The sequence below is a fragment of the Glycine max genome, chromosome 14, assembly GCF_000004515.6.
Source record: "Glycine max cultivar Williams 82 chromosome 14, Glycine_max_v4.0, whole genome shotgun sequence".
NCBI classification, from domain to species: Eukaryota; Viridiplantae; Streptophyta; class Magnoliopsida; order Fabales; family Fabaceae; genus Glycine; species Glycine max.
This window is the reverse complement of record NC_038250.2, coordinates 3,661,087-3,674,019: the sequence shown is the minus strand read 5'-3', so window position 1 is coordinate 3,674,019 and position 12,933 is coordinate 3,661,087. Positions and strand designations below refer to the sequence as shown.

Here is a 12,933-nt window from a genome sequence, read left to right as displayed (position 1 = left end):
TAACAAATTCTTTTATCTAGCAACCGGACCTCTTTCGGTCGCCAAGGATAACATCATTAACTGTTAGGAACGAAAATTGTTCGTTGTGTCAATTTCGAAGGTAATTGCAAATTCAACCACTAGAATTTCTAGAGCAGAATTTTCATTATTTAAACAACGCTGCGGCTGAATTAGCGAGGAATTTTGTTGCCACCGAAAACTTGAGTTGCAAAAGTGGTCACTGTTTTGTGCAAATGACAAAGGTTACCATCCATGGGTAAATCTATCGCAGTTTGTGACTAATAATATTCAGTCACTAATTATAGTAGCTAATATGCGTTTTTCCTAGTATTGGAAACACACACTTATACAACCTTTCCCGTACCATGTTATTTCCTAAATAATTGCGGAAGTGTGAAAACCTTAAACAAAAATCAGATATGTATCCAAAATTAGCGTGATATCTGCTTAGCATCCTAAGATCAATTAAAAAACAAACACAAAAATATAAAGGGCCTTGGGGATCAAGCGTTCGGTTAAACATGTTTTTTGGGAAAACAAAACAAAGAGATGTAATAGATGATACATTAACGTCTACCTAATTCATAACCATTTTAGCCCCCTGCAATTTTATTTTTTTTGGGATAAAATTGATTTTTGGTTCTTGTATTTCATGTCAAGGTTGATTTTAGTCCCTGCAATTTTAAATCGATTAATTTTGTTTCTATAGTTTAAAAAAATAGGTGGATTTAATTATCCCTCAATCATCACTGAGCATGGACTAATATTTTTTAAAGTATACATAGGAATCAAACTGGTGGATTTAAAACTACAAAGACTAAAATCAAGTTTGATAATAAGTACAAAGACTAAGATACATATTTTAACTTAAATTTAAATTATAATGTACACATGAATCAACAAAATTTTGTATATGGAATTATTAAATATAGAGTCAAACTATTATTTTGTAATAAATATATTAACTAATTAGATTTAAATTATTATTTAAGATACAAATTTCAATCTCATAAAATAAATATTAGTCAACAAAATATTTATTTATGAAATTATTTAAAATTATTTTAAAATAATTTATAGGTAAAAATGATTTTATGGGATTTAAACTTAAAAAATATATTGTTGACTCTTAGGTATGTAGATCTATTCAATACTCAAACTTAGAAATTTGTCACTTATAATGGTTTTACCTTAATCTAATATTACTGTTTCTCGTGAATGAAACTTGTGGTTTCAACTATAAAAGAAAAATTAAAACTAACTCAATTTATAATTGTATTGATGAAGTAATTTAAAATTATTTTTTAATAATAATGTTTTTTTATGAATTTAAAAATATTTATAAAAAACAATATTATTATATAAATATTAACAAAAATTATCGTTATATATGAAGTTTTTCAAAATATAGTCAAAATATTATTTTATAATAAATATATTAACGGATTAGATTTAAATTAATATTTAGTACAAAAATTTCAACTTCATAATATAAATATTATTCAACAAAAATATTATTTTAATTTAAAACTATTTTTAATAAAAATATATTTTTTAGATGAATTTTAAAATATTTATTATATATTTATATAAAAAATTAACATTATTATATAAATATTCATGAACAGATTTTTGTATGTGAGGTTATTAGAAATAGAGTCAAAATATTATTTTACAATAAAGATGTTAACTAATTAGATTTAAATTAATATTTAGTACAAAGTTTAAACTTTATAATATAAATATTATTCAACAAAATATTCATTTATGAAATTACCTATAATCATTTTATACAATTTCTTAGTAAAATTGATATTTTTGTAACATTTCAAAGTAAAAACAAATATTGTTTAGTTTGGAATATGTAGTTGTATTAAATATTCACAGAAAGAGTTTTGTTTCCTAAATTGATCTCACCTAACTCGATTATGATTGTCTTCCGTAAACGATATTTGTAATTTCTATCATAAAAAATAAAAATAATTTAATTTATGATATTACTGATGAAATAATATAAAATTATTTTGTAGCAAAATTGTCATTAGCAATTTTATTTTAATATATTTATGTAATATATATATATATATATATATATATATATATATATAAAAGGAGGGATCAAATTATAACGGTATATTTTTTACAACTATTTCACCATTCTATAACTTTTAATTTAATAATATTTTCTTAAAATTCACCGTTTGATTGGAAGTTCCTTTTACATAGGTCAGATATGCAAAATTTGATATTAATCTAAAATCAGTTGATGCCTTGTTCATATAGATTAAAATCAACATAATATAAACATTTTAAAATATATTAAAATATAAATCATTTAATTATCTTTTTCTTGTTGTTCAACTTTGACAAAATTTGATATAGACAATCTTGATAATATGTAGATATAATTCAATAAATAAAGAAAAAATAAAGAAAAGAATTAAATGAAAAAGAAATAAACTTTAGAAGAAAAAAACTGAGAAAGAATAAAGAAAAAAAAAAGAGTAGAATAGATAACAAAAAGAAATTTATTTTCCTATATAAAATAGATAAATAAAGAAAAGATAACTAAAAAGGAATATAGAGATTTTTTGAAGGGATTTTTTTGTTGGATGGCCACATGTGTCCCACAAGGAACCAAATTTTCTTATATTAAATAATAGATTTGGTTAAAAGACAAAAAAAAAGGATACGTCTTAAAATGAAAAAGGATTAGTACTGTCTTTTTGTTAGCCAAAAGATTTCTTATATAGATAGTAGACTAGATACCAAAATGGAATTATTTCAAAATTTAATAGAGTTTGTGACTTGTGTCATGTGAGGGATAACATTGTTTATGAATATTTTAATGACTTTTCTGTCAAGTTAAATTTGTTAACCAAATTATTTAGTCTGTTAACCATCCACACACATATATATATATATAAACTCTTGAGAGTATCTTCAATGGAGAACCTCTTGAGCATCGTTTATATGACATTGTTTATCTATACTCTTTTTCGATGTAAGCACCTCATAAATACCTAATATCTCAAACCCAACACATTTTGTTGGGTGTTTAAATAGACTTCACCAAAAACCTCATATCCTTGCAATTTATCAATGATTTTTATGTGCTATTGAGGTGCTGACATTATAGATGACCTAGTAGTTTGACATATATGTCGACATGACATTGATAATTTGTTAACATGATAATAAGAAAAATTTTAAAATTTCAATGTCACATAAGCATGTGCAGATATCAAATTGCCACACCATTTATCATGTTAGTATGTGAGTGTGATGTGTTAACTCGTTGACAAGTGCACCAATTTGTCACAAATAGTAAAGTACTCGAAAGTCCGAGTGTCAAATCCACACGGACTTTGTTTGTACTTAGAAAGATAAAAGATAAGATAAAGATTTAAAAGGAAAGATAAGAGATAAAAGATAGATAAGATAAGAAAAGATAAGAAAAATAAAAGATAAAAATAGAAGATAAAGGAAATTAAATCAGGACGTGATAATGTTGGGACTTGGCCTGCCTTGTTTACCTAGGATATATGATTTTATGATTTTTCTTTATCAATTTAGGTGATTCTATTTTACTCACATTTGTTCATTTACTTGTCCCTGATTTCTCACGATGACAAGCCTATTTTATTTATATTTATCTCCCAACTTCCTTTGCAAAGACTCAACAAATAAAATGCATGAAGTATGAATTCTAGATGTTTGCAAGAATGCATGGGCATAAAATGATCATTCTATGTCTAGCAATGACTTTCTTATGAAATCCTTTCTTTTTGTCCTATTAGAAGTTACCCTCTCCCAAGTTTCTAACCCCCAAAACTAATTCATGCATACTTTCTTTAAATCTTATTTAGAAGTCACCCTCTCTCGAGTGTCTAACCCCTAAAAATAAAGAAGAATAATGTAACATAAAAGCAGAAAAGATAATAGTGTTACAGATTTATCATTCAAAAGTTAAGAAACAAAATGTGCAACCTTTTAGCCCACAAGGAAGAAGAAGAATAGGAAGTCAGAAGAAACGAACACAGCTTGGTGAAAATAGGGAGTTTTTCACTTATTTTATCAGATGCAATGAATACAGAGTTCAAAATCTATCTTTGCAGCTAGTTATAATGCCCTATATATACACAGGCAGACCCTAACTAACTAACTCTAATAGTTACAACAGAAAATAATAGAAATGCAGAGAGAATGCTTGCCATCTCTACAAATCTCCACCTTGGCAAGTATCCTTTCTAGACACAAACGCCTAATCCTTCCAGCAGTCCACATTGAGTAATTCAAGACAATGCATGAACTTACTCTTTGGAACAGGCTTGGTGAACATATCAGCTGGGTTGTCCTTGGTATCAACCTTTTGCACTTCTATCCTCTTCTCTGTTCGAATGAAATGATAATGGACGTCAATGTGCTTGGTCCTCTCATGGTGGACGTTGTCTTTGGCCAAGCAGATTGCACTCAGGCTGTCATAGAAGATGATAGCCTCCTTCTATGGAAACCCTAGTTCAGAAATCAGACCCTTCATCCAAATCCCTTCCTTTGCAGCCTCAGTCAAAGCCATGTACTCAGCTTCAGCAGTTACAGAGCAACTGTAGGTTGGAGTGTTGCTTTCCAACTAACAAGAGAGTTGCCAATTGTGAAAGCATATCCAGTCACAGAACGCCTCGCATCCAGATCAGCAACAAAGTCAAAATCTGAGTATCCAGTAAGTGAACAAGAGTTGTCACCTCTGTATACTAGCCCGATGTCAGGCGTACCCTTAAGGTACCTGAGGATACGCTTCACAGCAAACCAATGCTTTTTTCTCGGATTGCTCATAAATCTACTCACCACACCAACTGCTTGTGCTAGGTCCGGTCTAGTGCACACCATAGCATACATTAGACTACCCACAACACTAGTATAAGGAATACGAGCCATGTATTCCTTCTCTGCTTCAGATTGAGTATGATTGAGCTTAGACAGACGAATGGATGATGTCAAAGGTGTAGAGATAGGTTTTGACGCGTTCATTCCAAACCTCTTCAGCACCTTCAGAATATACCCCTCCTGACATAAGAACAACTTCCTTTGAACTCGATCCCTCCTGATCTCTATGCCAAAAATCTTCTCAGCTGCTCCCAAATCCTTCATCTTAAATTCACTACCAAGTAGTGACTTCGGCGTCTGGACCTTAGCCTTGTTTTTGGACGCAACTAGCATGTCGTCCATATACAAAAGGAGGTAGATGCGAGAACCATCCTCCACCTTCTTATAATAGACGCATGAGTCATAAGGACTTTGAATGTACCCTTGAGCGATGATGAAAGCATCAAACCTCTTGTACCACTGTCTTGAGGACTGCTTCAAGCCATAAAGAGACTTCTTCAACCTGCACACCCAAGTGTCCTTGCCAGACTCTACAAAACCTTCTGGTTGGTCCATGTAAATCTCTTCCTCCTAATGCCCATGGAGAAAGGCAGTTTTGACATCAAGTTGCACTAGTGCCATGTCCAATGTTGCTACTAGAACAAGTAAGACCCTAATGGACGTGTGTCTTACTACAGGAGAGAAGATCTCATTGTAGTCCACCCTCTTTTTCTGACTGTAGCCCTTAGCTACCAGGCGAGCCTTATACTTGACATCTACAGGTTCAGTTTGTCCAAGAATGGATGACATATCATTGGACGCACCAGGCCTGGAAACTCCACTATTGGACGAACCAGCAGTGGATGACCCAAATTCAGACGACATTGAATTTGTATGTCTAACCTTCTTCTTGTAGATCCACTTGCATCCAACGGTCCTTCTGCCTTCAGGTAGCTTCACAAGATCCCATGTCTCGTTCTTCTGAAGGGACTCCATCTCCTTGTTCATAGCCACAATCCACTTATCAGACTCAACACAAGTGATTGCCTCTCGAATAGAGGTTGGCTCGAATGTGTCAACTTCCTCAGCTACTTGTAATGCATAAGCCACCATGTCCTCGAAACCATATCTTACGGGGGCTCTAATTTGCCTCTCAGACCTCCGAATTACAGAGTTTCCTGGTTGAGGAGTAGTCTGGCTAGACCCAGCACCAGACTCTCCATGGATTTGCTGTTGGATGCACTCCTAAGGGTATCGTCCAGCCCCACTGGACCCATCAGACTGAGGTTGCTCCTGGCGTTTGCTGATAGTGGTCTCCACCTTCACCTGTTGAGTAACCTCCTGGGACTTCCTTTTATCCTCTTCAGATTCTGTTGAACGCAGCAGAGACTTTTCATCAAAAGTAACGTCTCTGCTCAGAATTACCTTACCTTCAGATGGTGACCATATTCTGAATCCCTTGAGTCCTCGTCCATAGCCCACGAAAATACCCTTCTTGGCTCTAGGCTCCAACTTACCCTACATCACATGATTGTAGGCTAGACATCCAAACACCTTCAGTATTGAGTAGTCACCTAGTTGATCAGACCAGACCTCAACAGGGGTTTTGAATCCATTAACAGTGGACGGAGACAAGTTCACCAGATAGCAAGCAGTGTTAACTACTTCAGCCCAGAAGCTGGCATCCAGATGCGCGTTAGACAACATGCACCTTGCCCTCTCAAGCAGGGTTCTGTTCATCCTTTTAGCTACTTCATTCTGCTGTGGAGTATGACGAATAGTGTGTTGTCTAGCAATGCCTTCCTCATTGTAGAAGTTATTAAACTCCTTAGAGCAGAATTCCAAGCCATTATCTGTCCGCAAACGCTTCACCTTTTTACCCGTCTGGTTCTGCATAAGCACCGTCCAGTGCTTGAAGTTCTGGAAGGCTTCAGATTTTTGCTTCATCATGAATACCCTAGTCTTCCTTGAGTAGTCATCAATGAAAGATAGGAAATATCTAACTCCTCCTAGAGATGGAACTTTCGAAGGCCCACAACAATCAGCATGGACGAGGTCCAAGGTTGCCTTCGCTGTGTGTACTCCCTTTGGGAACTTGAGTCTGTGCTGCTTCCCATACACACAATGCTCACAGAACTTAAGAGCTTCCATCTTGAGGTTGCCTAGCAAACCTCTCTTGCATAGAATTTCCATACCTCTCTCACTCATATGGCCCAGACGCATGTGCCATAGAGGATTATTAGAGGCTTCAGATTGTGACACGGATGAGGAATTTCCTATCATTGTGGCCCCTTGCAAGATATAGAGATTACCTTGTCTCGTTCTCTGCATTACTACAGGCTTCACCTTTTTGACTTGCAACATCCCTCCTTCAACACAATAGACGAACCCTTTTGCATCCAAAGCACCCACAGAAATGAGGTTCTTCTTCAGATCAGGGACGTGACGAACATTGGTCAATGTTCTCACCACACCATCATGCATCCTGATCTTTACAGACCCAATGCTAACGGTCTTGCAGGGAGCATCATTGCCCATCAACACATTACCACCTGCCTTCTCCTCATAGTCGTCCAACCACTCCTTGTGTGGGCACATATGAAAAGAACAGCCTGAGTCCAGAACCTACTGTTCAGAATGACGCTGCTGGTGTGAATTAGCAGCTAACACCAAACCTTCATCTAATGAATCATCCTGGACGATGGCAGTTGAAGAATTCTTGTTCCTCTTCTTGGGGTAGTCCTTCTTCCAGTGACCCGACTCCTTGCAGTAATTGCATATGTCCCTATGATCAATCTTGCCTTTCTTGACCTTCTTCTTCTTTTGTTTGTCCTTCTGAGAGGCTATTAATCCAGAGGCAGACTCATCACCATTCCTAGACGCCTTGTGTTGGAGCTCCCTCGAGAAGAGACTGGACTTCACTTCCTCGAGGATGATGCATTCCTTTCCAACTGTTAGAGAACTCACAAAATTCTCGAACGAGGGAAGGAGAGAGGCTAACAGAATCATTGCGACATCTTCGTCTTCCATCTTCACGTCTATGTCGTGCAGCTCCATCAATATTGAATTAAGCTCATCCAAATGCTCTTCAGAGATGCACCTTCCTTCATGTGAAGTCCGAAGAGTCGTTTCTTTAATAGCAACTTGTTGCAGATGGACTTCGTCATGTAGAGTTTCTCCAGCTTCAGCCACAACCCAACAACAGTTTGTTCTTCAGCCACCTCGTAGAGAACTTCATCTGAGAGAGACAGAAGAATCAGCGAGTGAGCCTTTTCTTCTTGTTGCTCCAGAAAGGATGCTTCTAGGTTGGAGGATCTGCTGGAGAGTGGTGCCCAGATGCCCTGTTCCTTCAACAGAGCTCGCATCTTGATTTGCCACTGATTGAAATTGTTCTTCCTTGTGAACTTCTCGATCTTGATTGTGCTGGCCATCTTTCAAGAATAGTGAAACTTGAATAGGAAACTAAACACAATGATAGAGCAATCGAATGCGGAAGCCGGATCAGAGCAAGCTTTGATACCAGTTTGTTACAGATTTATCATTCAAAAGTTAAGAAACAGAATGTGCAGCCTTTTAGCCCACAAGGGAGAAGAAGAATAGGAAGTCAGAAGAAACGAGCACAACTTGGTGAAAATAGGGAGTTTTTCACTTATTTTATCAGATGCAATGAATACAGAGTTCAAAATCTATCTTTACAGCTAGTTACAAGGCCCTATATATACACATGCAGACTCTAACTAACTAACTCTAATAGTTACAACAGAAAATAACAGAAATGCAGAGAGAATGCTTGCCATCTCTACAAATAGAATAGTAAAACTTGGAAAAAGATCATGTTGCATTGATAAATATGAAGTACACTATATCGCTTTGGCTTGTTAGGCCTGCCAGGCCACTCATAGCCATTGAGGGGGATTTACAATGAGAGGGGATGAAAGAAAGTAAGGGAGTAAATGAAACCCATACTAGAAGGGGGTTCTGTGTTAGTTCTTCTTCTTGACTTGACTCCCTCCTTATAGTTGTTGGAGTGGACTTGAGCCTGATGCTGAAAATCTTTCTTATTCGTATTTTTGATATTTTTTCGATCTTTTTCTCTACAAGTCATAAATAATAAAAATATCAATTTTTATCATTTAAGCCAAAAATAATTGCTAAATAAATATTTTTAAAGATATTTTTAATATATTTTTGTTATCAAAATAGCTCATATTTAGTTGTTATCATGATGTCATCACTTAGATGTTACATTAATAATTTTTGCTAAAAAAATTGATAACAAACTAAAAGTTTACTAAATTGCTAAAATTAAAAAACGTAGACAACCAAATGTGTAATAAAAATTTTCAAAGGACTAAAATTGTACCATCATAAAATTTTAGGACCAAAAGGCCTTTATTAATTTCATGAACCAATTTGATCGATTTCACAATTTCAGAAACTAAATTAGCAATTTCCTTTGAAAGAGACAAAATGATGACAATCTTAGATACAATAAAGACTAAAATATTTGTGAGATTCACTTTTCTAACATTTTTTACTATATTTATACCTTTTTTTAACATTAGTTGAGTTTCATAATATTTTAGATAAATATAGTAGAACTAGTTTCATGATTTGAATTAGTAAAAAGAAAAGGCTTAAAATCGTGTAAAATGTTCAAGAACTGGACGAGTGACAGTAACAAATGGGCGAGTGATTATAGGATCACCATCCATCATGGAAAAAAGAAGGAGCAGCTATTCTGCTATTTAATTGCATAACTAGCTCAGAGTGTCCAACATCTTGTACTATACGACTATACCACAATCACATGTGCTTCACCAAAAAATAAAACATATTCATCACCCTGTAACTCAAACATGGTGTTCATTAAGCTTTCATTAATTCGTCTAATTCTCTGCTCACTCTTAAGCCTCCATTACTCCCATCTTTTCACATTTTCTTCTTTTGCCTTTGCTGCCATCACTGCTAATGAAGTTGCAGAAAACCAAGAGATGGAAGCAAGTGAAAGTGCTCTACTTGAGTGGAGAGAGAGTCTTGACAACCAAAGCCAAGCTTCTCTGTCTTCATGGACCAGTGGTGTCAGTCCTTGCAGGTGGAAAGGAATCGTTTGTGACGAATCCATCTCTGTGACCGCTATAAATGTTACAAATCTTGGGCTACAAGGTACTCTTCACACTCTCAACTTCTCATCCTTTCCCAAGCTGCTAACTCTGGATATTAGTCACAACAGTTTTAGTGGAACTATTCCTCAGCAAATTGCTAACTTGTCCAGTGTTTCTCAATTGATAATGAGTGCTAATAATTTTAGTGGTCCAATCCCCATTTCCATGATGAAGTTGGCTAGCTTGTCAATTCTAAACTTGGAATACAATAAACTTTCTGGCTCTATTCCTGAGGAGATTGGAGAATTCCAGAACTTGAAGAGTCTAATACTTCAATGGAATCAACTTTCTGGTACCATTCCTCCAACAATTGGAAGGTTGTCCAACCTTGTTAGAGTTGACTTAACAGAGAACTCAATCTCTGGTACAATCCCCACTTCAATTACAAACTTGACAAATTTAGAACTCCTTCAGTTCTCAAACAATAGACTTTCTGGCTCCATTCCATCCTCCATAGGAGACTTGGTCAATTTGACTGTTTTTGAAATCGATGATAATAGAATTTCAGGTTCAATTCCTTCCAATATTGGAAACTTGACAAAGCTGGTCAGTATGGTCATTGCCATTAACATGATTTCTGGATCAATTCCTACCTCCATCGGAAACTTGGTCAATCTACAGTTCTTTGTCCTTTATGAGAACAATATCTCCGGAGTTATTCCTTCCACCTTTGGAAATTTGACAAACCTCGAGGTTTTCAGTGTCTTTAATAACAAACTTGAAGGCAGATTAACACCAGCATTGAATAACATTACCAATTTAAATATCTTTCGACCAGCCATCAATAGTTTCACTGGCCCCTTGCCACAACAAATTTGCCTTGGTGGGCTACTTGAAAGTTTTACTGCTGAAAGTAATTATTTCACGGGTCCAGTTCCAAAAAGCCTGAAAAATTGTTCCCGTCTTTACAGACTCAAACTAAATGAAAACCAGTTGACCGGAAATATATCAGATGTTTTTGGTGTATATCCAGAGTTGGACTACGTTGATCTGAGTAGCAATAACTTTTATGGCCACATTTCACCAAACTGGGCAAAGTGTCCTAATCTCACAAGCCTTAAGATGTCCAACAACAATTTATCTGGTGGTATACCCCCAGAACTCGGCCAGGCACCCAACTTACGAGTACTAGTCTTGTCTTCAAATCATCTAACAGGAAAATTTCCAAAAGAACTTGGGAACTTGACCGCTTTGTTGGAGTTATCAATAGGCGACAATGAACTTTCTGGCAACATTCCTGCCGAAATAGCAGCCTGGTCCGGCATTACACGTCTCGAGCTTGCAGCAAATAATTTAGGTGGCCCGGTTCCAAAACAGGTGGGAGAGTTGCGCAAGTTACTTTACTTGAACTTGAGCAAGAATGAATTCACAGAAAGCATTCCATCAGAATTTAGCCAATTGCAATCTCTTCAAGATCTCGATCTTAGTTGTAATTTGCTAAATGGAGAAATACCAGCAGCACTTGCGAGTATGCAAAGATTGGAAACACTAAACCTCTCACACAACAATCTCTCAGGAGCCATTCCTGATTTTCAGAATAGCTTGTTAAATGTTGACATATCTAACAACCAATTGGAGGGCTCAATTCCTAGCATTCCAGCCTTTCTTAATGCTTCATTTGATGCATTGAAAAATAATAAAGGCCTGTGTGGAAAAGCCTCCAGTTTGGTGCCTTGCCACACCCCACCTCATGATAAAATGAAAAGAAATGTCATCATGCTGGCATTACTCCTTTCTTTCGGCGCTCTATTTCTATTATTATTGGTGGTTGGAATTTCTTTATGTATTTACTACCGAAGAGCAACAAAGGCCAAAAAGGAGGAGGATAAAGAAGAAAAAAGTCAGGATCATTATTCCCTTTGGATTTATGATGGAAAAATAGAGTATAAAGATATCATTGAAGCCACAGAGGGGTTTGATGACAAATATCTCGTTGGAGAAGGAGGAACTGCATCTGTTTATAAGGCAAAATTACCCGCAGGACAGATTGTTGCTGTGAAAAAACTTCATGCTGCACCCAACGAGGAAACACCCGATTCAAAAGCTTTTTCAACTGAGGTTAAAGCCTTGGCCGAAATCAAGCACCGTAACATTGTGAAGTCACTAGGATATTGTTTACATCCACGTTTTTCCTTTTTGATTTATGAGTTCCTAGAGGGTGGTAGCTTGGATAAAGTACTAACCGATGATACGCGTGCAACAATGTTTGATTGGGAAAGGAGGGTGAAGGTTGTTAAAGGTGTGGCAAGTGCTTTGTACCATATGCATCATGGTTGCTTTCCTCCTATTGTTCACCGTGACATATCAAGTAAGAATGTTCTTATAGATTTGGATTATGAAGCCCACATCTCTGACTTCGGAACAGCTAAAATTCTGAATCCTGATTCACAAAATATAACCGCGTTTGCAGGCACATATGGGTATTCTGCACCAGGTTAGGCCATTTTTGTTCTTAGGAATTTAATCCTATATATCAATACTTGTTTGAATAATAAGTCCTGCTACTTGTTTTATAATACTATTTTTATTATTTTGATCAATTACAGAGCTTGCTTATACTATGGAAGTGAATGAGAAATGTGATGTCTTCAGTTTTGGAGTGCTTTGTTTGGAAATAATAATGGGAAAGCATCCAGGGGATCTCATTTCTTCATTGTTTTCATCATCTGCGTCTAATTTGCTATTAATGGATGTGTTGGACCAGCGACTACCTCATCCAGTGAAGCCAATTGTTGAACAAGTGATCTTGATTGCAAAATTAACATTTGCTTGCTTAAGTGAGAATCCACGCTTTCGCCCAAGTATGGAACAAGTGCATAACGAGTTTGTGATGCCAAAATCATCTTCTTTGGATCCACTCCCCATGATCACACTTGGTCAACTATCTAAATAATCGAAACTTGTT

The 12,933-nt window shown here is 35.8% G+C and overlaps 1 protein-coding gene across 1 annotated transcript; it reads left to right on the top strand.

Annotated features, from left to right (window-relative positions):
* Positions 1-9,857: 9,857 nt before the first annotated feature.
* On the top strand, positions 9,858-12,921 carry LOC100305449 (receptor protein kinase-like protein). Its single transcript, NM_001248625.1, has 2 exons — positions 9,858-12,462; positions 12,575-12,921. Exons 1-2 carry the CDS (start codon positions 9,858-9,860, stop codon positions 12,919-12,921), a joined length of 2,952 nt encoding a protein of 983 aa, NP_001235554.1.
* Positions 12,922-12,933: the final 12 nt, after the last annotated feature.